This window comes from Phoxinus phoxinus (genome assembly GCF_949152265.1).
Source record: "Phoxinus phoxinus genome assembly, chromosome: 5".
NCBI lineage: Eukaryota > Metazoa > Chordata > Actinopteri > Cypriniformes > Leuciscidae > Phoxinus > Phoxinus phoxinus.
The window spans coordinates 3,484,431-3,512,113 of NC_136880.1; the positions used below are offsets into that span (position 1 = coordinate 3,484,431).

Genomic DNA, 27,683 nt, shown 5'->3' on the forward strand with positions numbered 1-27,683 from the left:
ATTTTGTAAAACACTTTTTGTTTGGGAAGGCAATATGCGCAGGGGCGTCGACGATCCAACACCATGATGAATAGAAAGTGGTTCACACCTGAGAAGACAATGGCCGGCATAATGACCCCGCATAATGACCCCGCATAATGAGCTTGCATAATGAGCCATTCAGGTGTGTCACACAATAAGGAATGTGAGGACAATATATATATATATATATATAAAATCCAAATATAAATTAAAGTCAAAAGCACATTTTTAGTGCATAGTCATACCTGGAAACCAATCCTGTTCAAATAGGCTATATGAGCCATTCTAAGTTCAAAGTTAGATTTGGAAACTTTTTTTTTTTTTCACAATTTTTTTTATACATGCAAATTGTATAATATCCAAGGTAAACATTTCTAGTAACTGTATTTTCAGAAAGTTTTGGAATACATCCTTTGCCCAAATGTGTCACTAATAAAAAACAATAAATAATTTAATGAGAAAGCTTATATTGACCTATAAAGATTATTTTACATCTACCGTGTAAATATATTTTTGCTATTTTATTAAAAAGTGTTCACATGTAAATCAACAACAATTACAATTTTAACAATATTTCAAGTGTAATCTTTCTTTTTTTAAAGTATCATACATATTTCAAAGTTAAGGATTCATTAGTTTGATTTAGCCTAACGTTACATTGGAACAAACACTAACATCTATAGTTTATGAGTTTATTTTTGACAAAACATACTATATATTTAACATATGAGCAGAAACTGGCTAACAAAAGCTTATTTGATGTCTATTTTACAGTAAAAACTTTATAGTCTATCCACAACTAGTAACGTTAGCAACAGCGCGCATATATGCCGTTCATTCATCACACACATAAACGCGATTCATATTTAAACAGTCTTTTTGCGGTTTACAGACACTATTCCATATCGCGATTACAACAAACCATATAAGAATAAAAAACTTACTACTAATCCTCAACTGAATCCATTGCTCCTCAAAGTGAAACCAGCACTTCTAAGGTAAGTTTCCCAGGATTATTCCTCACAGCCTCGCAAGATGACAGTACATTCATCTGATTAAACTTGGTGTGTTTTATCGAGCTGATGTGGCCGGTTTGCATGTGTTGCCTCAGATAATTTGCGTTTCAATAGTGCGCTCTGCGTGGGCGTGGTCACATTAAAAGATAAGGAGGTATAATGAGCTGAAATGAGAACTCGCTCTTTTTATATAGATTACATAAACAGAGAATATTTGTTTTAGTTTTGAATTAGATAATTTTAAAACTACACACTTAAATGATTATAAAGATATATTGCTCATGTCTGAGTGAATAGTATTCGCTGAGTTTTGTTTAAGTTTAGAGACGTGCATTAGAAAAAAAGTTCACGGAGACGGAGAGGCAGAAAGCACACCCTGTATATTTTCTTTATTTTACAAAAGCACAATGTTTTATTTCGATTGTAAGTGGACACATAAAAAAGTAGATATTTAACAGCTTATTTTTTCACATTTCTTAAGTCTGTATGACCAAAAATGACAGAGTATTTTATGTCTATTTTGCTGCTATGTAAAAAAAAAGCGAGCAAAACGCGCCCGCGCGTTCTTGGTCCCCAGAGGGTTAAATAAGAATATTTTTCTTACACGAACCCATCGCTTCACTTCAGAAGGCCTTTATTAACCCCCCAGGGGCCTCATTTATAAAACTGTGTGTAGGATCCTTACTAAAAGTGTACGTGCGCCCAAAAGCCAGAAATTGCGTGCGCAAAAAAATATTCAGACTTATAAAACTGTGCGTATGCCAGAACCTGCGCAGAATTCCCTTTATAAATCCCACTCAGCGGAAGATTGTGTGCACATGCGTCTCCTCCCCGAAATAACCATATATGGAGCTTACAACGCCTAGTTTTACCATGCATATCCTCATCTGCATATCATTTGCATATGATTATTCATCCACGTCATAACATGTTTAACGGTACAAGACATTAGGAAAATATGAAATACGGATGTGCCGTCACATTACATTAATAAAAATTATTTAGTAGCCTATCCTTGCCTTGTTTTTGAATAATTAAATCAAATAGTGTAAAATACATTTCAGAGAAAGTTTTTCTCAATCTTTTCCACTGACCAAATAGTATTTTTAATTGATTTATATTTTTAATGGAAACATAGATAGACCTTTGTTGTGCATTATATTTGCACAATCTGCTATTATCATGATAAGCAATTATCTCTGTAGTTAAAACATTGAAACACAGCATGCCAGAGGAAAAGTGTTCAAAAGCATTGCATCCACAACAAATATTTATAGGCTATTTATATATATAGGCTAAATATATATTAACTTTTCAGTAAATTTCATGTAGGCTAGTTTAAGTGTTTAACTCCATTAATGAGAATGGCAAATTTAATCTAAATGTTTATATCGGAAGTAAAACATATTTTAAATCATTATTTTATTTAAGCTATAATTGTGAACATGCACTGTAGCCTATTATGATTAGGACTCATAAAGAAGATTTACAGTTTTTCTTCATCTGCCGGTTAGATATGCGTCAGTTTCACTAAACGGCCCAACGTGCTCGCTGGCGCGGACATTTAAGGTGTGGATATTTGCTTCAAGTGATAGGCTTGGTGAGTCAAATTATATTTGAATTATCTTTCTGTATATGTATAATTTAATTTCGATTTTCTGTCTAAAAAAAGTCACCAAAAAGACATTTAACTCCAGGTCACCATCGGTGTCGCCAAACTGCTCCGTCTCCAAAACGTTCGTACGCATGGGTCAGAGTTTGTGTGCAGGTGCGCACATTTTCCCGTCAAGTTTGTTTTTATAAATCACAACTTATGCGTCGGAAGTAGTGGACGCCTCTTTCAGGGCCTGTTTTGTGCGCACTTTGATAGAAATATACAGCCATTCACTGCCATTATAAAGCTTGGAAGAGCCAGGACATCTTTTTTATATAATTCCGATTGTATTAATCTGAAAGTAGAATGTCATATACACCTAGGATGACTTGAGGGTGAGTAAATCATGGGCTAATTTTCATTTTTGTGTGAACTATCCCTTTAACAAGACGACTAAGATGGGCTTCCTTGTTGTAGAGGCGACTGGAAGAGCGATCATTCAGATTTATATTGTTCAGGTTTAACTGATTATTCAGCTGAGTGTTTTCCTCTCTGTTCTAGACTCTCTAACTGCAGTGTGACAGGAGAAGGTTATAAAGCTCTGGCCTCAGCTCTGAGATCAAACCCTTCACACCTGATAGAGCTGGATCTCACGGGGAATGATCCTGGAGAATCAGGAGTGAAGGAGCTCAATGATTTACTACAGGATCCAGACTGCCAACTGAAGACACTGAGGTGAGACGGGATCTAATAATTAACTAAATTAGTTATATGGAGGCTAAATATTCATAACTAATATATTATTTTAGCTATACAATTAGCTTGACAATTTGTTGCATCAAAATGATCAAGATCAGAGGGTTGTTCCATAAAACAAGATTAGAATACAAGCCAGGCTTATTTTGGTTAGTCAAACTTATTGTCGATTGATTCTTTTTCATAAAGCAAACTTAAAATAGTTCAAACTCAGTTACTCTGGCAACTTATGCTGGGAAACTAGCCTGGTCCAGGGCAGGCTAACTGTCAGGCTAAGCCTCAGTTGTTGCACAGATCCTCTGCACAGATCCTCTAACACTGACCAATAGGAACACAATGATGACTGATATTCTCTCATACCATTATTTGACTTTATTAACCACTATCAGTCCAAAAATAAATATACAAGAAAATCAACTTAAATAAGGCTACAATGATAAATGAGATAATATAGACCTACAAACGTGTTAAATTGTAAATGAAATGTTTATGTTATCGTTGTTATATCAATGTAGAGTTAACATCAAGTCCTATGAGCTGAACTACAGTTTTTCTTTTCTTACTGGCTGAATGTTTTGTGCCCAAGATTTAATTAGATAGTTTTAAAGATTTATGAATACATTTCTCTCTGGTTTTAATTGGCAGCTGTAGTACATTTTTATGGTTATTAGAAGAACATTACAATCTAAAATAGAATAAAAAAGCTTATTAAAGCAGAAGTTAAAATCACAAAATTTACAATAAATAATTACAAAAGCACAGATTACATTTTAACTGGTAAGATGAATCTGTGCTTAGTAATTGGACTATATTAGACTTTATTTACAATAGTCCATTTACAGTTATTTCTATCATAAAAAATACACTTATTTGTAGGTTTAAAATTCTAAATAATGCACATCTAATGTCCAACAACAAATGTTTTAGCATATATATATAATATATATGTACTTTATTATGTCTTTCAATTCAAACACATTTAGAACAAATGTACAGTTAAAGACATAATATTTTCCCCCAATAAATCCTTCTTATTTTTCCTTCTACTTTTTTTCTTTTGTGATAATACCCACCAACACATAATTGGAACAATAACCAATAAGTACATAGTTAGACACTTTTACATATGAAAAAAAGGGAAAAATTACAATGACACATAATTCCTAATAAGTTATTCAAGTAATATTATTTAAATATCAAATATTAAATATTAAATAATTAAATAAATAAAATGACAAATAACTAGAATTAAAAGGGAGGGAATGTTATTTAGTTATAGGCTAATATGTATTCCTTTATTTTATGGAATATTCTTTGATTTTAGAGTTGCACATATCTTTTCAAAATGTATACTTTTGCTCTTAATTTCATGTTATCCTCTCCATAATGTACCGTATAAACTAAATCCAACCAAACATTCTTGCTTTCTCCAAAAAAATAAAAAAATTGCTTTAACTCCTTATCAAGCGCCCCCCTTTTTTTGAATATACATGAAAATGCACATTCCGAACTTAAATGGTTGTAATTCAAGAATGCTTTGGAGTATAGATGTAAGATTGGTCTTGTTTTTAAGAAGACATTTGGCAGATTTTTGTAGAAGAGAAATAAATTAAGAAAGTTAAACAGAAAAAAAGCTATAGAAGTTTGAGTTTATGAAAATGTACAACGTTAAAAATTTAATTATTCATATTTTATATAAAATATATATTTTCAAAACCTGGAGGACTCTAAAAATGCAAAAAAATCGAATCAAAGGCAAAAATCTGAACAAGGTGTGTTTAAAATTTTAGGTTGATATCTCAAAAAATAAGCTTTCAGTGCGATTTTGTTTGGGCGCAGTACCAAACTTTTTCACTAGTTGACATTACTGCCCATATAAGGGCGCCTCCATTTCCATATGTTGTTTGAGGGATCTGAACCATTATTTTTACAATTTTCATACAATTTATGAAGTAGAAATCCTATTCAGAAGTAGTATTGGAAGTTTGGCAGATTTTTACACGCAGTTATCTAGACTAGATAAACCTGGATCAAATTAGTGGGATTGCTTGAACTTGAATGACCTTTTATGAAACCGCTTTAGCCCTAACTTATTTGTTAGGTTCATTCAAGTCGGGTTTTGGAGTTTAATCCCCGCTTTTCTTGCCGTCTTTTATGGAACAACCCTCAGATCAGATTCTGCAGCTTCTGTCATGATGATGATAAACGTCAACACAGTTTAGTTGTGATACGAGCTAAAGGTCAAATAGACATTATGGGTCAGTACACTGTGTGCACAATTATTAGGCAAGTGAGTATTTTGACCATATCATCATTTTTATGCATTTGTTCTAACTCCAAGCTGTAAAAACTTGAATGCTAATTGGATTTAAGCATTTCAGGTGTTTTTGTGTAATGAGGGAGGGTGTGGCCTAAGGAGATCAATACCCTATATCAAGGTGTGCATAATTATTAGGCAGCTTCTTTTCCTCAGGCAAAATGGGACAAAAAAAGAGATTTAACTGACTCTGAAAAGTCAAAAATTGTAAAAAGTCTTTCAGAGGGATGCAGCACTCTTGAAATTGCTAAGATATTGGGGCGTGATCACAGAACCATCAAACGTTTTGTAGCAAATGCTCAACAGAGTTGCAAGAAACGTGTTGAGAGAAAAAAACGAAAACTAACTGCCAAAGATTTGAGAAGAATCAAACGTGAAGCTACCAGGAACCCATTATCCTCAAGTGCTGTCATATTCCAGAACTGCAACCTACCTGGAGTGCCCAGAAGTACAAGGTGTTCAGTGCTCAGAGACATGGCCAAGGTAAGGAAGGCTGAAATCCGACCACCACTGAACAAGAAACATAAGTTGAAACGTCAAGACTGGGCCAGGAAATATCTAAAGACAGATTTTTCAAAGGTTTTATGGACTGATGAGACGAGAGTGACTCTTGAGGGACCAGATGGATGGGCCCGTGGCTGGATAAGTAATGGGCACAGAGCTCCACTTCGACTCAGACGACAGCAAGGTGGAGGTGGGGTGATGGTATGGGCTGGTATTATTAAAGACGAGCTAGTTGGACCTTTTCGGGTTGAAGATGGACTCAAAATGAACTCCCAAACCTACTGCCAGTTTTTAGAAGATACTTTCTTCAAGCAGTGGTACAGGAAAAAGTCTGCATCTTTCAAGAAGACCATGATTTTTATGCAGGACAATGCTCCATCGCATGCATCGAAGTACTCCAGTGCCTGGCTAGCCAGTAAAGGCCTTACAGATGAAAGAATAATGACATGGCCCCCTTCCTCACCTGATCTAAACCCTATTGAGAACTTGTGGGCCCTTCTTAAACGGGAGATTTACAGTGAAGGAAAACAGTACACCTCTCTGAACAGTGTATGGGAGGCTGTGGTGGCTTCTGCACAAAAAGTTGATCATCAACAGATCAAGAAACTGACAGACTCCATGAATGGAAGGCTTATAACTGTAATTGAAAAGAAGGGTTGGCTATATTGTTCACTGATTTTTTTTTTTTTATGTCAGAAATGTTTATTTGTAAATTTAGTTGTTTGTTTTTTATTCTCACTTTAACAGATGGAAATAAACAAGTGAGATGGGAAAATGTTAATTTTTCATTTTGCTGCATAATAGTTCTGCACACCAAAAGTTTTTTTATGACAAAAGATATTGTCATAAAAAGCCAAAACATAATTTTTATTTCCTAAAATATTCAGGTTTGAGGTTTATTAACAATTTGGATTGACTGAGAGAACTGTGGTTGTTCAATAATAAAAGTAATCCTCAAAAATACAACTTGTCTAATAATTTTGCACACAGTGTATATGGGCTGCTATTCTGGAGTATACCTTGATCATTTAAATGAACAATTTTATTTTTGTGCACACTTCTCATCAAAATTCTAGATATCCTTTTAGTGTAATAGTTTTCTGAACACAATATTTTTGCATCAATCCCAGATTCACTGCATCTCTACAGCAGGTCTATGAGTCTCCAGATGTTCACAAACATGCAGTTTCACAGCCAGTGTTCTCTGTGCTGACGTTTCTCACTTCTCCTGCTTAAAAGCCAGAATTAATTTCTCTTAATTTCACACTCTGTATTCATACTGAAAACCATGATCTAGTGAGCTTTTGCCCTTCTGCTCTGTGATACGTTTCTGTTCTTATGCAAGTAAGTAAATTATATATATAAAGCACATTTAAATATAGCAGAGCTATCCAAAGTGCTGAACATAGTAATGAAAAATAAATAAATAAAAGCACAGAAACGTAAAACCAAACAAACCAAACAGTGAAACAAGGATATTAAGTATCAAAACGGCAGGGAATAGAGATACGTTTTAAGTTTTGATTTAAAAATGTAAATGGAAGGTGCAAGGCGGATGTCCAGAGGCAATTGATTCCATAGACGGGGGGCGGCAACTGAGAAAGCTCTGTCTCCCTTAGTTTTTAAACGGGAGCGGGGGATAGATAATAGAGCCTGGTCAGCAGATCTTATTCTGGAAGATGACAGAAGAGTAAGAAGATCTCTTAGATAAAATGGAGCTTGATCATTAAGAGCTTTAAAAACATACAACAAGATTTTAAACTGAATTCTAAAATGAATCGGGAGCCGATGAAGGGACGCTAAAATTGGGGTGACATGGTCATATTTCTTTGTTCCCGGTCAGCAGCCTTGCAGCTGCATTTTGTACCAACTGGAGGCGACCAAGTGATGACTGAGTTTGCTTTAGGACTGAGTGTCGCTCTAGTTTCCTTCAAATTTATATTTATTTGTGTATTTAAATGTTCAAAGAAAAAGAAAAAGAAATTTATCGTATCAATCTTTTTTGTAATGCAACAGACATTGAGTTGAGAACTGAATTGACTCTTCTGCAGGTTTGTGAGTCCTGCTGCAGAGGAAGCCTGTCAGTATGTGGATAGAGTTGTGGGTATAAACCCGTTACTCCAGAGAAAGCTGAATCTGAGTGGACATGAACTAGGAGACACACGAGTGAATCAGATCGCTGCTCTACTGTCGGATAAACACTGTCGACTCAACACACTGAAGTGAGTATTGCTCATTTATTTATAATATTACTTTACTTTTAGTTGTAATGTTAGCTGATGATAATATTTCCTCACTTGTTTGAGTCAGAGCAGTTTTTTCCTCAGCGTCACAAAGAGCCACAACAATTTAAAGTAATAAAATTAAACAGCAAATTGAAAACACAATTAAAACGTGATATCAAGCTTTAAATATTTGGTTAAGACAGACAGTTTGATCATGGGTCAATAATTATTTCAGTTACTGTAGAGGCAGAACAATGTTTTTTGTGACATCAGAAATGTTCATAACTGCTTTCAATCAATGTTTGTATTTCCCAAAATTTAAAATGTCAAATTTTGGTGCAGTATATAATGTAACTTGTAATAATTTAACAAGTGCATTTTAAAAGTCTGTGATCAGTGTCTGCCAGTAATAAGATCCACTGAAGACAAGTTGACTGAAGGCTAGTGATGAGCGCTTTCGAAACACGCTTCATGAATCTACGAAACCTTTACAAATCTTTGGTTTCAAATCAGTGGGTCGGAGTGTGTATCAAACTGGCAAAGTCACATGATTTCAGTAAACGAGGCTCCGTTACGTTATAACGGTTTCGACACATTTCAAAATGTCAATGGTTCACCGCTGAGGGGCGATGATCTCTGTGGACCCATGAATCATGCAGATTTACTGAGATTAAACAAGTGTTTGTGAAATATTGTAAATATTAAAGTTAGAGCTTATTTAGAGAAATCAGCAGAATGTCTTAGTGCAGGCGCTAACGGCTCAAAATATGTATCTCGTAATTTACCCCACTAATAATGTCCATAATGTTACAAAACTTCTATATTAGTGCAAATAGGTTCCGTACTCACAAACTTCCCAATGCCTCGTTTTATAAGTACATCATAAGTTTATTAAAATAACACTTGCCTGATGGGTTATGCTACTGCTAGACCGGACGTTGACGTCACTTCGGTGAGTTGAGAAAAGTCAGTAAAAGTCCCTTGCAAAACTCACCAGTGTCATCACACTACATCCTTATGCTTTGCTTTCTGCCAGGACAAAATTGGTTTAATTGATTTGAAGCTTTGAAAAGCTTTGTTTGTATTCAAATAAACGTGAACAAAAAAAAAAAAAACAAAGACTTGACTGAGAAACATGAAGGTCACCAACAGCAGTCACAGGGAACAAAGCCAGACAGAAGACAATGGCAACATGAAGGCAGGGCCGTACGCAGGACTTTATAAAGACTGAGGTCCCAAAATTGATGTTGCTGTGGGGGTTCGGGGGACATTTGTGATTTTCCTGATCTACACATGTGCAATTTAATGTGTTTGAAGGACAAAAAATGGATAATAATAATAATAATAATTCATCACATTTATATAGCGCTTTTCTGGACACTCAAAGCGCTTTACATACAAGGGGGGAATCTCCTCAACCACCACCAATGTGCAGCATCCACCTGGATGATGCGACGGCAGCCATATTGCGCCAGAACGCCCACCACACACTAGCTTACTGGTGGAGAGGAGACAGAGTGATGAAGCCAATTAGTATATATAGGAGGATGATTAGGAGGCCATGATGGACAGAGGCCACTGGGCATATTATGGCCAGGATGCCGGGGTTACACCCCGACTCTTTCAAAAGACATCCTGGGATTTTTAATGACCACAGAGAGTCAGGACCTCGGTTTAACGTCTCATCCGAAGGACGGCACTCTTTGTCAGTATAGTGTCCCCGTCACTACACTGGGGCGTTAGGACCCACACAGACCATAGGGTGAGCGCCCCCTGCTGGCCACACTAACACCTCTTCCAGCAGCAACCTGGTTTTCTCAGGAGGTCTCCCATCCAAGTACTAACCAGGCTCAGCCCCGCTTAGCTTCAGTGGGAAACCAGTCTTGGGCTACAGGGTGATATGGCTGCTGACAATGGCTAATGACTAATGATATGGATATCATTAGCTTTAAAAGCATGTCAGTGGGCAGAAGCATAAATTATTAGTCAAGCAGAAAACAGATTCTTAAACAAGAAAATCAGATTAATAATCATAATAATAATTTGTTACATTTATATAGTGCTTTTTTTAGGTTAAATGTTGCAATGAATGATCCACACTACAAAATTGAATGCATAGATGTTATGCTTATTGTGGACAAAACACAATCACTTATTCCAAACAGGAATGAGAAATGATTCAATGATTATTTTGCATAAATGTTACATTTCAATCAATCGCCAATGCAATCCTTCTGTGTCCAGAGGCATATGAGCAATATGTGTGAGCATCAAAGATCAGTTTCAGCAACTTGTTTCTTTCCTGAATTAATCAATGTTTTTGGACTAATCGATTCAATGAATGGTTCAGTTGCTCACTTATAAAGACAGTCACGTGTCACCCCCAAGCGGCAACCTCCCTGTCTCTCTCTTGAAACCAACACGGAAGTGAATTAAACGGCAATTCATCGACTGGCCGCTTGAGGCTGGCTGCAGAAGTGAGTCAAATCTGTATCTCCCCCATGTTAAAATGCCCAACTTTACAGCAGAAAAAAACATGTTTACAGCCTGGTTCTCAATGTGGCTTTGGTCTATACAGCTAATTTTGCCCTTCATAACAACTGTGAGGGGGGTGAATTTTTTTATAACTCACCCGTTTCGTTGATTAATATTTAAAGTTCTAGAAAATTAAGGGTGTGTCCACTTTTGTGTGACAGGTGGATTCCCAATGATGTCAATGCTAGCTGGTTAGCCGTCACTTCACCTCAGCAAATTCCAGCTGCTGAACTTGCCATCTCTGCCGTGTTTGTGCTTTTATTCGGGATTATTTCATATAATTTAATACACCCATTACGGTACCTCGCCTACGTCTTTGTATTCCGCCGTTGTCGTCGAGTATCGTTCGAGAGAACAACCAGCGGTGTATTCCAGTTGTTTTCCTCTGTGAACATGGCATGCACTAATGGATGTCTGACAATTTCGTTGCTTTTTGGAGTTTTCAGATTTAAAAACGTCTATAGATATAAAGGCTACACTCGTTCTGCGGTGCCTTTGCTCTGGAACAGATTATAACATGCTTATGTACCGTCAGATGAAATCCTGTAAGTGTCGGTGCTTTCTCCGTCCATGCAATAAATGCACATCCTTGAATGAGCGCGTATTTCTAGCGCATTTACTTGAACTTCATAGGTAATATCTCTCTATGTTTTGACCCATTTGAGAATTGAGATCCGGCCAAAATCAGAATTTAAAATGGACTAAATAATAAAGCTCTCTACGAACTTGACGAGCGATGCCGCGCTGACGGGACCATAGACTGTAAAAAAAGATTGACTGACATGTGTGCACATAATCACGGTCACACACACACACACACACACACACACACACACACACACACACACACACACACACACACACACACACACACACACACACACACACACTCTCAGAATAATACAGTATATTGTAAAATTACTGCATAATACATTTTTATGAAGGTAAATGAGTAGCAAAACTCGAGAGCACGTAGATGTGAATTTGAGAACTTGTACAATAAATATTTGTACTTGTATGCTCAAATTTACACTCACAGCTCTGATGTGAAAACCTGTAAAATAAAAATCTGAAGTTGAATGTTGAAATTTGTACTCGCAGAGAATAGTCACAAACCTGTATTCTGAATTTGAAGCTGCAGACAAGTAGTCACAGATGTGTAAAATGCCGTTCACAAAAATACAATGACTGACACAAACGTGTAATATATATTTGCACTTCTTCTTACATTCATATTCCCAGTACAACCTCAAATAGGCACTTGCAACTCCTCAAATCTGTCACTACAAGTTCAAATTTCGCGCCTTGACTTTTGCTACTCTTTTCGCGATATATGAGGTGCAAAACTGACTTGTGCACTTGCAACTCAGAGGCGCGCGAGAAGGGGCGCGGGCGGGAGCGGGGGTGTTTAAAGGAGCCGTTCTATTGGCTGGCGCCTAGCCAATGAAATGGGTCTTTTATTGTACGTGATGATGTCACGAAACCCGCCTCCTCGTGGACTATCTGAAACGCTAACATGGCTTAATGCATTAGACTGATTTTAAATAAATAAATGATATTATCAAACTCAGTAAACACTAAAGTAATTAAGCATAGCCTACAATAAAGCAGACGAGCCCAGAATATGACATAAGAAAGCAAATTTGTGTTCAGTGTAAATAAACCTGCTGCCTGTTTTATTAATAATAACGAATTGTGTGTTTTTTATTTTTACAAAGCATTTTTATACAGTCATTAAGCCTCATTAAGCGTTTTCTTGGTTTTCTCTGGGAGGAAAATGCGTAATGTACAATTAAACGCGTGTCGTTGATTATTAGTATGGTGTTTACTGAGTTTGATAATATAATTTATTTATATATTTATATATATTTTTTGCTAAATGAGGGATATCTATCCACCTTATTTTTTAAGAAAAAAAATACAGAAATCAATATCAAGTTCTTGTCACATTTCTTTTCATTTTTTTTATACACATTTTCACATTTTGTATAACTTGAAACACAACAATAATTTAAATAAAAAGAAACAAACAAACATTTAAAAATAATAATAATAAAGGGCATCACAAACATAGGCTATGTTAAATTCATTTAGCAGAGATACAGATCTCTGGGCTTTTTGATTTTTTAAAAACTTTACAGACTCAAACTGCATTTTAAAGGCTGCTTATTTTAAAATACTCCATTTAGTTTGATGAATATACAATTTTCATAATAACAAAAACAAATCGATAACATATATTGTTCCCACTCAAATGAGGGAAACATAACCCAAACAAATTTAGATGGAGGAGAAGAAATATTAACAAAAAGAGATCTAATCGATTGGTTTCTGCATTAATCATTAATTAAATCAAGTTTATCTAAAAACAAATCATCACGTACAATAAAAGACCCATTTCATTGGCTAGGCGCCAGCCAATAGACCGGCTCCTTTAAACACCCCCGCTCCCGCCCGCGCCCCTTCTCTCGCGCCTCTGAGTTGCAAGTGCACAAGTCAGTTTTGCACCTCATATATATAAAGAGTAGCAAAAGTCAAGGCGCGAAATTTGAATTTGTAGTGACAGATTTGAGGAGTTGCAAGTGCCTATTTGAGGTTGTACTGGGAATATGAATGTAAGAAGAAGTGCAAATATATATTACACGTTTGTGTCAGTCATTGTATTTTTGTGAACGGCATTTTACACATCTGTGACTACTTGTCTGCAGCTTCAAATTCAGAGTACAGGTTTGTGACTATTCTCTGCGAGTACAAATTTCAACATTCAACTTCAGATTTTTATTTTACAGGTTTTCACATCAGAGCTGTGAGTGTAAATTTGAGCATACAAGTACAAATATTTATTGTACAAGTTCTCAAATTCACATCTACGTGCTCTCGAGTTTTGCTACTCATTTACCTTCATACATTTTCAACTAGCAGAATAGCTGTACAGAATCACGATACACAGTCTCACTTGTAGCTATGTCTTTTAACTATTATAATATTTCGAAGGGCAAAAACAAGACCTTTTAATTGGCAATCTGATTTTAATCATCAACTGTCACTTTAGCGCAAGGCCCTGTGCAGTCGCAAACTTGGTACTGTGAATAGCATATAGCATTAGCTCCCAACCCCGAGCTATCTCCATAACGTCGCGCTAGGTGGGCGTGGTTTCAAATAACCAGGCTCCTCAGCTCCGCCTCTTTGCCCATATTCTGTTATCCGGGAGTGACGAGCGGTGACGCGAGGCCAAGATGGCGATGGCCGGCTCCGCCCACTTTAGGCTTCAAAAATGCTCTTCAGAAACCTACGGGTGACGTCACCGACACTACGTCCATATTTTTTTACAGTCTATGGTCACCCCCTACTGGCTTAATGATGCAAGTTACACAGACAAGTGGAGTAATATAGTGAACAGTCCCAGTGCTGATACTGGCGAAATATTCAAACACATTCGAGGTATACAAATATATATTAATACAATAATACTATTATGGAAATATATTTAATAGGTGCTTGTGCTGTTAAATTGAGTTTTATAGTTTCCCTTGTTATAGCGAAGAACATATGTGACTGGTCACGGAAAGTAGGGACACAAGTCGGTTCTGGGGCATTTTGAGTTATTCACAGATTCTGAAAGTGTAGTCTCCAAGCTTTCCAACGATGTGTAACACATGGAAATCTGATAATATTTGGAGAGGTTGTGGCCATTTGAAGGTAGGCACTCAAAAAAGCTCTAAGTTGAGAAATCTGCCTCTAAAGATTGATCAGTTCTCACCTCTCTGCTGCTGGGAGTGACAATAGGGCTCATTTACATCTCATTTAGATAAGCCATACCCCCTGTAAAGCTGTAAAGCACATGTTGTTTTATTAACATTAAATGGATAGTTCTCCCCAAATGTTTAATTGTCATCATTTACTCTCTCAAGTTGTTTTAAACCTGAATAAGTTTCTTTCTTCTGTTGAAGTTATTTGGAAGAATGTGGGTAACCAAACAGTTGATGTTCCCCAGTGACTTCTATATTTATTTCCTATGGTAGTCAATGGGGACCAGCAACTGTCTGGTTACCCACATTCTTCCAAATATCTTCTTTTGTGTTCAGCAAAATAAATAAATAAATACAGGTTTGGAACAACATTAGAGTGAGTAAAGAATGACAAAATGTTTATTTTTGGGTGAACAATCCCTTTAAGGACAAGCGGCTGCATGTTTACTATTAGGGCTACTGTCTCTTTAAAGGGATAGTTCACTTTAAAATTTAAATTCTGTCATCATTTACCCACCCTCAAGTTGTTTCAAACCTGTGTTAATTTATTTCTTCTGCTGAACACAAAGAAAGATATTTTGAAGAATGTCAGTAACCAAACAGTAGTCTGTACCCATTGACTTCCACAGTAGGAAAAAAAATACTATGGAAGTCAATGGGTACAGACTACTGTTTGGTTTGACATTCTTCAAAATATCTTTCTTTGTGTTCAGCAGAAGAAATAAATGAATACAGGTTTGAAACAACTTGAGGGTGAGTAAATGATGACAGAATTTTAATTTTAAAGTAAACTATCCCTTTAAGACCTGAAAGCAACGCGTCTAATATGTACGCATAATATGACACGCAGATTTCTCTCAATTTTCTCGGTTTGCTTTCAGTTTAGACATAACCAACTTTCTTTATGTAAACCTTGAGTGTATTTGACAGTATTAGCTCAAAAAGACTCGAAAGATAACTTAGTCCAAGTCCAGTATCCAGGCGCTGTTAGACAGGCTTTTAGTGCATGCGCGCGTCGGCTGTTTGCGCGCAGAAAAGCGCATTAGAACAGCGCTTCAACAGCGAATGACATGTTTAACCGGCAATGCTTTAAAGCACATGCAAATAATGAACTTTTGAGAACTGCAGTGTCCTGTTCCTCTGCGTAAACATTTAATGTGAGTATTTGTCACGTTGTACACTGGGCTGTTGAGACGCAGACTGCTACAAAAGCACGCAGCAGCTTGCAGCAAGGATCACAGCGCAACTTTGAACTATATCGATGCGATATGGTCTAATTCCATATTCCATTTAAAAAATATATCAATATATTTTTTATATCGATATTATATCGCCCAGCCCTACCACGCTGTTCCCTTGGAGGGCGGGGGCAATAACAAAATAAACAAAAGCCGGCTTATCCAGTATGGAAATACACACAGACAATGACACTCCCCTACTGCGAGCTATAATCTCACAAAACAAGCCGATTTCAACCTAAAAATGTACGATTTTAAATATACCAATATTGATATCTAAAACATGGAGAGGCTTCTTCGTGATCTCAACTAACAGATTCTGCAAAAAAGCGAAAATCACAAGTTTAGAAAAAAACGCTTCTTTCTCATTTTGCTCAAAAGTTGTGCTTCCGACTTGTGTCCCTACTTTCCATGACGGGTCACATATATCTGTGTTAAATATGAATCCATTGTAATAATGATAATCTCACCCTGGGCACAGTATGCAATACCTGCTCTTCCTCTCTCATCTTCATCACATTCTCTCTTTCTTCTTCTCTCAGTCTCCTTATCTTCACCTGTATATCTTCCCTTCCCAAAGCTGAGCTGTGATTGATAGTCTTTGCAAACTGATTATTTCTGTCTGTTGATCATAACTTCTATCGTAAAACAGCGGGTTAGTTTCGCTGCTTGCATCATATCTCACACTTTATGACCGTTAACTGAAGCGGGTCGTGAAGCGGCGCTGGAATTCGCGCTCGACTCGCAGCTTCTGTGAACATAAAGCCCGTCTACTTTGACTTGATTGGTCATCTAAAACATGGTGACATTGACGAGTGTTGTTAGTCCACTGAAGCAGCTCAGATGAGGTCGTTTATCGTGGTGATGTGCAATATCATTACAGCACCAAAGCAGAGTTAATATTAGCCAATTATTTCACAACCTTCATTATATTGACCATATATAGCCCCCTTTCAGCGCTGCGCTCGTTGTCTTTTGACTTCCGGTCTGCATTTCACAGCGATCTTGCGTATTTATGAATGAACGGCTCGTTTTAAAATCTTCCCGGTCTACTGACATTTGTTAAGATCTGCTTAAAACATTACCATGCTCATGATAACTTTCATTAACTCTACAATAAGTGAATCCACTTCAATGTTGAATTTACTGTAGAATTTGAACCATTGAATTCGCTTCCACAAATTCAGTTGTTCAAATTCGACAGTAAATTCAACATTTCCATCCAGGAACTGCAGGAAAAGCAGTAGATTACCGAGCATAATCTCCATCTGCTGTTAGTCGACCTCACCAGCAGGGGGCGCAAGCACGTGTTGTTGACGAAGACCAGAGCAACAGTTGGAGCAAGCCATTCATTCATATAAACTGATTTATAGAAATGTAAGTGTATTTGTGAATATTATGAGGGCTGTTTTTATGTGTATTGCTCAGAAAAACACAAAAATAACCCATTTCCACTTATTTGGTAATACCAAGTGCTTATAAGTGCTTTTATTATTTTCAGTGATGTGCAGCCTGTACATCTGTTCACATCTCAAAAAATGTGTTTTAGGGGGTTTCATGACCCTTTAAAAATTATATGAAATGAATGTGTAAACGAACATAAAGTGGTATATTTAAATGAGCAGTGTGTAGTCTTTCTCTGTGTTACCTGCATCTGGATATCCCTGTTTATTTGTCAGCAAAAGTCTGCTGGGTGAAGCTAAACACGCTAGTTGATCATCATAAATCTGATTCATTTTCTTTTCTCTTTCTGTCTTCAGTCTGAGTGATTGCTGTAATGACGTAGCGAACTCAGAGGGATCCATTTGCAGATTTTATTGGAATGGTCAACAGGCAGGGTCAAATAGTAGCAGACAGAACAACGGAGAGAACACAGGGCAGATCGGGGTCACAGGCAATAGTCGAGGCAGGCGGCAAAAGGCTAGGTCCAATAGGCAATCCGGGTCAGGGCAGGCGGAGAACAATCAGAGGTCGGTATCAACAGTCCAAGGTCAGGAACAGAACAGCAAACACAGAGATAACCGCTTGGAATTGAAAGCCGGGGCAATGCAATACTTCGCAATGAACAGAGTGAACGGGGTTTATATGTGTGAGTGTGGATGAGCTGCAGGTGTTTGTGTAATCAGTTCCAGGTGAATTAGATGATGAGTGCTGATGAGTCCGGGCAGTGAGTATGGGAAATGTAGTTTGTGAGAAAGTGATCAGTCTATTGTGGAGCGTGTTATGGAAATTTTACATTTAGATGTGTTTCTTTTGCTTTTGTATGGGTACAACTTGTATTAACGTTGAACTTTTATTTACTCATAAGCATTTAAAGGAATATAATCATATAAGCTGAAGCACAATAATAAAATAAGTAACCAAACATTTAGAGATGCATAAGTTAGAATAAGCTTGCAGGAACAATATGTTCTAAGAAGAACTAAGTAGCAAGTGACTTTTTGTACAAGTGTGAAAATGTGTGTGTGCAGCTTTGTTCGAACTAAAGAGAGGCAATAGGTGTGAAAAAGCAGGGGCTGAGAGAGAGAGGGGGTTTTTGTGCAGACAGGGCATTGATCTGTTCAGATAGAATTTGTGATTAGACGAGATCTTGAACACGGACGTATACAGACGTTTCCTTTTAAGGTAAACGAGAGACAAATCTTTATGACAAGATGCAACCCACTCAGGGTGTGTTAGGGTATATAAACTTGGCGAAAGGGACTAGCCTTCGCCTTCTCATGTCAGATGCTCTCTGCGTGAGAATGCCATGGGCCTTCTCATACTTAGACACTGTCTGTATGTTGAACGCCTATTTCTTGCAAGAAATAAAATACTTTGTTTAATCTTTTGAGAATCGACTTTGTCTCCTTCATCCAGGTATTGAATATTGATAAATTTCCACAACAAATGGCGACGAGGATGCGATTGCAATACCGATGATCGTTGTGAGGGGAACAATTGACTGATCATCCCGAGAGAATACTCTACGGCTCAAAATCCTCAATGTTAAGGAAAGAGAATTGTTCAACTCCTCACGACGACCTAGGTGGACGCAATTCCAAGATTAAAGAACTCACAGACAGTGAGACTCACAAGACGGTGAGAGGAAATTTCTTATGTAACAAATAAGACAAATTTTGTTGATTGATATTTGCGTATTGAATATTTTTTCCTAAAGAGTCACGTTTGGGATAGACCTGATAGCAAGTTCCCAAACAGGTCCGGGATAAGACCACAAAGCGTATTAAAGTTTCGCCTAAAAGAGTCACGTTTTGGGATAAGCCTAGTAAATTCCCAAAACACCAGACATATGTTGTCTGGGAAAGACCTACATTGACGAATTTAGGCAATTTTGAAAGACCTGCATCGACGGATGAAGGCAAGGCGTGGGGTGGCTGCGCCAGGGAAAATTTAATACGTAGAGGAGAGCGTGGGTGACTGCGCGAGGAAAATTGATAGGTAAATATAAAGTAATAAAAGAATAAATAAAAATACGCAAATATAAATTAACAAAACAAAATTAATTAATATAGGGAAATTGAACAAACAAAATTGTAAAAGTAAAAATGGGTAATGAAAATTCAAAAAGGAAAGATGAAGAACATGTTGATTTCTCGAAGGGTTCATACAAATTAATGGACAAAGCTATAGGAATTTGGTATCATGAATAGGTGCCGTATTTAAAAGAAAATTATGGGTTCAATGGGGGTTTAAGCGTGTCACATTTGACAAAAACAAAAGCAAAATTGGTCTACTCACGTTGTCAAGAGGAAAGACAAGACACATAGAGAAACGCATTATGCAATCTTAAAAATGACGTATCTTTGAAAAATGACTGCTCTGACATTGTTTCTTCTTCTCCCTATTATGGCGATTTTTGTTTTGTTTTGTTTTTGTTTTGTGAGAATAAGAGAGGAGGACAGGACGCATCCGGCTCATCTTCCAACTCCTCGCAATCCTAACCAGATTCCAGCCGCTGCAGAAGGACGGGGTCAAGCAGTTCCTAACGCACCACACGAACAACCATGCCACCACTCTGCAGCCCTCCAGAAAATGAAGGTAAAGACTTTGTTCTTGGATGGATTGGACAGTGACATTTCAAAAGCAATTCAAAAGAGCTGTGTCGGATGGCAACTGGCCTCCACAGTAGAAATGAGACAACACGCAAGACATCATGAAAGCGCAGCGGAAAATCAACGCAGCCAAGCAAGACAAAGACCTCATGTGGGCCCTGGTGACAATGCAAGGTGTGTATATGGGCAACAACAACTCCAACCATCACCAAATGAACCAGAGAGGCAAGGGCAGAGGAAGAGGAGAGGACGTGGTCGTGGAAAAGGACAAAACTGTCAACCATTTCAACAACAACGCAAAGAGCCCTATGACAAATGTTTTAATTGTGGACGAAAAGGACATTGGCGTTATGAATGCCCACACGGCGAAGGCGGGGATCAGGCGGATTGAAAGGAGGAGGAGGGGGTGAGCGACGGGGTTCCTGTCTCTCCAACTGATGAGTATAATTTACCTTTATTTTCTGATTTCTGCTCTATGCAATGAAGACTTGCTTGCTAGGGTTTTCTATAAGACTCATATTTCTTTACCCTTGATAGAAATGACTGTTAATGACGTATCTTTACTATTTCTGCTTGACACGGGAGCTTCCAATTTGGCAATTAAAGCGACAAAGTTTGAAAAACCAGTTCCACTATCTGGGAAGACGACTTCTTCCAGAAGTGCAACTGGTCATGTGGTCATAGAACAATATTCGAAAACACTTGAGTGTTCAATTGAAGGGGAAAAATAAAATAATAAGGTGCATTGTTTTTTAATTACTAAGTTATGCCCAGTGAATTTAATGCGAAGGGATTTACTTTGTAAGTAGGGTGTTTTTGTTTACTGTAGTGATCAGGGCTTATCAGCTGACATGAGAATGACGCATGAAACTGAAAGCACAGAGGATTTTTCTCTGTTTGTATATGAATGGCAAATTTCTGACACATGTCTGACCACAAAGCGGCTCATGACAGAGTGTTGCCATCTTCTGAATCTATGAGAGACTCAGATTTACATTGCACTTCTCATGTAAGCACTGATCATGATGATGAATATGCACAGCGATGATTTAATGTTGACATAGAAATTGTGACGACTGACTATGTGTATTGGACTGACCAATGGTGTGTTTTGAATGTGAAATTGACTGACAAACAGACAGTGTTTTATGACATGGAAAATGCACTAGCCTCATATCGCTGGCCAAACCAGTGAAGGCTGAATGGCGTGACGCGGGTCCCTTCATGGCCAGGTGCCATGAACTGACCGACTGGGTCATAATAGATAAAAAAAAAAAAGAATGATCTGCCAAAGTGAAAATACCGTTTGATTTAAACAGCCATGTCATGAAAGACTGAGAGTTTGAGAGCAGTCACAGTGTTGGATGAGGAAGTGAAACTAAACAGACTGAGTTTAACACAACTCCCTGTCATAACAGACGGGTTGGAGAGAGTTTCCAAAATGTTTATGGGCTACTGATAAAAAATTATGTCTGATTGCAGATTGTGAGCCGATTCAAATAAAGACCAAATCCGACTATAGACCAAAGGAAAATGCAGTATCCACTAAAAAGGAAGTGGCAGTTTGTAAGTGCCAGGCTCATACTTCGGGTAGTGATGACGTTTCTAAGGAAAACAGGGTGTCAGAGTTTAGCAGCGAAGGCTGCAGCTCGACTTCCTGTTCAGATAACCATAGCAATACAGCTGAATGAGGAACTAGGTGACAGAAGCGATGAAACAACACGCTTCTGCCTATGATAAAGAGAGATTTACAAGGCAGGCCGTGAATATGAAAATGGACAATGGGGCCCCAGCTAATAATAATAATAATAAACCATGTTTACCTTCTCATTTTCTTTCAGGTATATGCAAGTTTGATGCATGGATTGGACCATGTCTCAAAAGGGAGGATGTTTACTATTATGCAAAATAACTGATTTACCAAAGTTTTTTCCACAGTGGCAGCAGATTTTTGCAGCAGATGTTTTGATTTGTGGTATTAACAATGTGGGCAGGGGTCAGGCAATGAGACAGGGGGCCATCCCAGGCCGCAGAGACCATTCTCAAATGTAATGCTCGATTATATTGAATTATTACAATCTGACAAAAAGAGATACTGCGTAGTGGCAGTCGACATGTTTTCAGAATGGGTAGAAGCCATGCCAACAACAAAGGCAGATTAAAAAAGGAATGGCAAAACTATTCCTACAAGAAATTATCCCACCATGGGAATTTCAAATCCTGAAAAATTATTAAGTGGCAATGGTTCACATTTTGTAAACAGTGCAATTTTAGTTTGAAGCATTCCTGGGTACATCCGGAAGCGGGAGGAGCTAACTTACATGAGAATGAGAAAGAGGGGACGCGCACAGCTCTCATCATTTGAGATTCTGTTTGCTCGCCCACCTCAGATGGACTGGGAGGCACGAAATCCTCGAACATTGCCTGACACCACTCTTTGTGAAAATGACATGTTGCAATATTGTGTTGAGCTGGATAAGGTGTTCTGTGATATCTCAAAACAGGTCCAGGCAGCAGTTCCAGAGCCAGCTGAGACGGCCCTGCACGGCTTCCGAGGAGAGTTCGTGTTGATAAAGGATCTGAGACGAAAGCATTGGAAGGCGGAAAGGTGACAGGGGCCATTCCAGGTTTTGCTGACAACTCACACTGCGGTGAAAGTCGAGGAGAGGGCTTCGTGGATGCCATGGGACGCACTGTCGAGAAGCATCAGCTCTGCGGGTAGCTGCAACGGAAGAATAATCCCACTCAAAGCTAACGAGTGCCAAACAGAGATCAGACTAACCAGAGACCTGTCATCCCGTAGGTTACCAATTTGAAAACCACCATCACTGGAGAGCAGACGAATCAATAGTAAGAGACGATCCTGCGATTTTAGGAGAGGTCAGAACTGTATCAAGGACTTTGTGGAACTTTAACGGCGTGGGCATTGAAATAACCTGTCTGATCATATCAACTAGACCTGCCCTGAGACCAAAAATACATCGAGAAACGGGACTGATATCGTTCAAACAAGAACATTTTCTCGCCTGACAAGGTTGTAATGTGTGGCAATAGGTCACTAAATCTTATCCTCTTAATTGGTGTGGCTGTAAGCCTAGCACGAGATGATAGCATATAGAGGTGAAAATGACAAAGGGAAAATGGGGTAAGACCATGTATTTTTGTAAGGATCCATGTCAAGGGCAATATGTGTACGGAGGTTTATTCGAAAATATGCAAAATGTTAGGAACCTCTTGTTTTAATTTGACTGACGTCTATCAAAATGTATCAGACATAATAGAACACATGAAAATGGCCATAGCCACTCCAGATGAAATGTAATCTTCACTAGATAATTGGTTCTTGGGCCTGCAGGGGTGGACGAAATTGTTAATAAGTACGATTATGCCAATCGGATGTTTGATTTTCATTTTGATTTTTCTTTTAATGATTCCATGTTTAATTAACTGTATTTCTAGAATCACTGCTAAGGAAGGGACTGTAACAATGATGAGAATGAGAATGAGTCCAGGGGAATACACAACAGTGATAAATAGAGCACCAGAGGACGAAGTTAAGGTGTTAGTGGCTGATGATGATGAGGATTATGAGAACAAGAGCGAACATGAGTTTGACTAGGAAATTAAGTAACCATGGAAAAATTTACCTGTTGTGAATTACTATGATTATGGAAGAGTAAATGTAAAATTGTGTGTATGTTCTTTGAATGAACATATGGGGGATTGTTATGGAAATTTTACATTTAGATGTGTTTCTTTTGCTTTTGTATGGGTACAACTTGTATTAACGTTGAACTTTTATTTACTCATAAGCATTTAAAGGAATATAATCATATAAGCTGAAGCACAATAATAAAATAAGTAACCAAACATTTAGAGATGCATAAGTTAGAATAAGCTTGCAGGAACAATATGTTCTAAGAAGAACTAAGTAGCAAGTGACTTTTTGTACAAGTGTGAAAATGTGTGTGTGCAGCTTTGTTCGAACTAAAGAGAGGCAATAGGTGTGAAAAAGCAGGGGCTGAGAGAGAGAGGGGGTTTTTGTGCAGACAGGGCATTGATCTGTTCAGATAGAATTTGTGATTAGACGAGATCTTGAACACGGACGTATACAGACGTTTCCTTTTAAGGTAAACGAGAGACAAATCTTTATGACAAGATGCAACCCACTCAGGGTGTGTTAGGGTATATAAACTTGGCGAAAGGGACTAGCCTTCGCCTTCTCATGTCAGATGCTCTCTGCGTGAGAATGCCATGGGCCTTCTCATACTTAGACACTGTCTGTATGTTGAACGCCTATTTCTTGCAAGAAATAAAATACTTTGTTTAATCTTTTGAGAATCGACTTTGTCTCCTTCATCCAGGTATTGAATATTGATAAATTTCCACAACAAGCGCCCTCTGGTGGCTCTCGAGTGCACTCCAGCTGGTAATCGTTACATAGCCCCTCCCCAAAAAGCGGCTTCCAGATGCTCCAAAACTGTCTAGGTGGGAGGTGGCGCGGAGGCGGATCCGGGGGAGGGATGGAGGGCCAGGCACGTGGAGCGGAAGAGGGCCTGGAGATTGAGGCTGGACAGACGGCCAGAGCGGAGCAGGCTGTGCAGGCGACCAGGGCGGAGCAAGAAGATCAGGCGGAGCAATAGGCGGAGCAAGAAGATCAGGCGGAGCAAGAAGATCAGGCGGAGCAAGAAGATCAGGCTGAGCAAGAGGATCAGGCGGAGCAAGAGGATCAGGCGGCCGGGGCGGAGCAGGCTGTGCAGGCGGCCGGGGCGGAGCAGGCTGTGCAGGCGGCCGGGGCGGAGCAGGCTGTGCAGGCGGCCGGGGCGGAGCAAGAAGATCAGGCGGAGCAATAGGCGGAGCAAGAAGATCAGGCGGAGCAAGAAGATCAGGCGGAGCAAGAAGATCAGGCTGAGCAAGAGGATCAGGCGGAGCAAGAGGATCAGGCGGCCGGGGCGGAGCAGGCTGTGCAGGCGGCCGGGGCGGAGCAGGCTGTGCAGGCGGCCGGGGCGGAGCAGGCTGTGCAGGCGGCCGGGGCGGAGCAGGCTGTGCAGGCGGCCGGGGCGGAGCAGGCTGTGCAGGCGGCCACGGCAGTGAAGACCCCTCGGGCGGCCGCGGCGGTGAAGACCCCTCGGGCGGCCGCGGCGGTGAAGACCCCTCGGGCGGCCGCGGCGGTGAAGACCCCTCGGGCGGCCGCGGCGGTGAAGACCCCTCGGGCGGCCGCGGCGGTGAAGACCCCTCGGGCGGCCGCGGCGGTGAAGACCCCTCGGGCGGCCGCGGCGGTGAAGACCCCTCGGGCGGCCGCGGCGGCGAAGACCCCTCGGGCGGCCGCGGCGGCGAAGACCCCTCGGGCGGCCGCGGCGGCGAAGACCCCTCGGGCGGCCGCGGCGGCGAAGACCCCTCGGGCGGCCGCGGCGGCGAAGACCCCTCGGGCGGCCGCGGCGGCGAAGACCCCTCGGGCGGCCGCGGCGGCGAAGACCCCTCGGGCGGCCGCGGCGGCGAAGACCCCTCGGGCGGCCGCGGCGGCGAAGACCCCTCGGGCGGCCCCGGCGGTGAAGACCCCCCGGGCGGCCCCGGCGGTGAAGACCCCTCGGGCGGCCACGGCGGTGAAGACCCCTCGGGCGGCCACGGCGGTGAAGACCCCTCGGGCGGCCACGGAACAGACACAGACACCTCGGGAGGCCACGGAACAGACACAGACACCTCGGGAGACCACGGAACAGACACAGACACCTCGGGAGACCACGGAACAGACACAGACACCGGCTCAGGAACAGACACAGACACCGGCTCAGGAACAGACACAGACACCATCTTGTCCGAGGACACCGGCGTGGAGTCGGCCATCTTGTCCGAAGACACAGGCGTGGAGTCGGCCATCTTGTCCGTAGACACAGGCGTGGAGTTGGCCATCTTGTCCGAAGACACAGGCGTGGAGTCGGCCAACTTGTCCGAAGACACAGGCGTGGAGTCGACCATCTTGTCCGAAGACACAGGCGTAGAGTCGACCATCTTGTCCGAAGACACAGGCGTAAGGGCAGTCTTGGTTGGACGAGTCTCTTGAACGGCCTCTGGCTGGGCAGACGTGATGTAAACTTCTGGCTCGGCTGACGTGACGTGAATCTCAGTCTCTGGATCGGCTGGCGTGAAGCTCAGTCTCTGGATCGGCTGACGCGACGTGAAGCTCAGTCTCTGACTGAGAGATGAATTAATGCCCTCACAAAAGAAATCTATGAGCACACAGTCTGGCATATCAGAAAAGTAGGCAAGATGTAAGTACTCTTGGGTATAATCCTCGAGCGATCGAGAGCCCTGCTCAAGGGTTAATAACATACGTGCATTGTCCAAGCCTGGCCGATATCCACAGGAAAAGCTGCTGGATTCTTGTAGTGGCAAAGTATTCTGTAATGACGTAGCGAACTCCGAGGGATCCATTTGCAGCTTTTATTGGAATGGTCAACAGGCAGGGTCAAATAGTAGCAGACAGAACACAGGGCAGATCGGGGTTACAGGCAGAAGTCGAGGCAGGCGGCAAAAGGCTAGGTCCAATAGGCAATCCGGGTCAGGGCAGGCGGAGAACAATCAGTGGTCGGTATCAACAGTCCAAGGTCAGGAACAGAACAGCAAACACAGAGATAACCGCTTGGAATTGAAAGCCGGGGCAATGCAATACTTCGCAATTAACTGAGAGTGAACGGGGTTTATATGGGTGAGTGTGGATGAGCTGCAGGTGTTTGTGTAATCAGTTCCAGGTGAATGAGATGATGAGTGCTGATGAGTCCGGGCAGTGAGTATGGGAAATGTAGTTTGTGAGGAAGTGATCAGTCTATTGTGGAGCGCCCTCTGGTGGCTCTCGAGTGCACTCCAGCTGGTAATCTTTACAATTGCAGTATTACAGAGAAACAGAGTCTCATCCTGACTTCAGCTCTGAACTCAAACCAAATATGTGCTAATTTGCATATATTTAAAAAAGTTTTATCTGAGTTAATAAATAAATTCATAATATAACTAGGCACAAGACTGGAAGGTTTGGTGTATATCGGTGCGACTGAAGTGGAGATTTCAGACTTGGAGAATGAGAGAAAAGTCATTTTGAGAAACTGGACTTTAAAGGGGTGGTTGATTATGTTTTTACTTTTCTAGCTTTAGTTAGTGTGTAATGTTGCTGTTTGATCATAAACAACATCTGCAAAGTTACAATGCTCAAAGTTCAAAGCAAAGGAAGATATTTGCTTTTAAAGAAAAGGACGACAACAAACGGCTGGTAGGAACTACACGACATTCCTCCCGGGTTAGTGACATCACCAACCCTAAAATTTACATAAACCCTGCCTCCTGAACATATAGGTTTATAGATTATCATGACAGAATATGCTTTTCAATGACTAGAAGATAGTTAACTCCACATCAGCTGCATAAATTCATCAACTAAACATTCAGAAAGGTCCTGTTGCTTCTACATGTTGTCACTTCTTCTTGAGTCTCTCCACCATTGTCTGACTCCGGGTTGAACATGAACTAAAAGTTTTAGAAATTTCCAGTGCGCGTGTGTGTGTGAGGTAAAAGGACACAAGCTGTTGAAGCTCCGCCCCCTGTGCAGCTCATTTGCATTTAAAGTAACAGACACAAAACTACATATTATTGCTCAACTTCAAAAATTGACACCTTTAACATGC

At 40.1% G+C, this 27,683-nt stretch overlaps 1 protein-coding gene across 4 annotated transcripts in view; it reads left to right on the forward strand.

Annotated features, from left to right (window-relative positions):
- The window catches only part of LOC306998039 (NACHT, LRR and PYD domains-containing protein 3-like), a 59,780-nt gene that overhangs the window by 21,828 nt on the left and 10,269 nt on the right, over positions 1-27,683 (forward strand). For 2 of the 4 annotated variants that reach the window (XM_079611774.1, XM_079611773.1), the window contains exons 9-11: positions 3,193-3,366; positions 8,260-8,430; positions 22,515-23,206. In XM_079611774.1, the coding sequence (XP_079467900.1) occupies positions 3,193-3,366; positions 8,260-8,430; positions 22,515-22,581 (412 nt within the window). In that variant the 3' untranslated portion in view covers positions 22,582-23,206. Of the gene's footprint in view, positions 1-3,192; positions 3,367-8,259; positions 8,431-22,514; positions 23,207-27,683 lie in introns of those variants that run through there. The other 2 variants (XM_079611772.1, XM_079611771.1) reach the window with 1 other exon arrangement.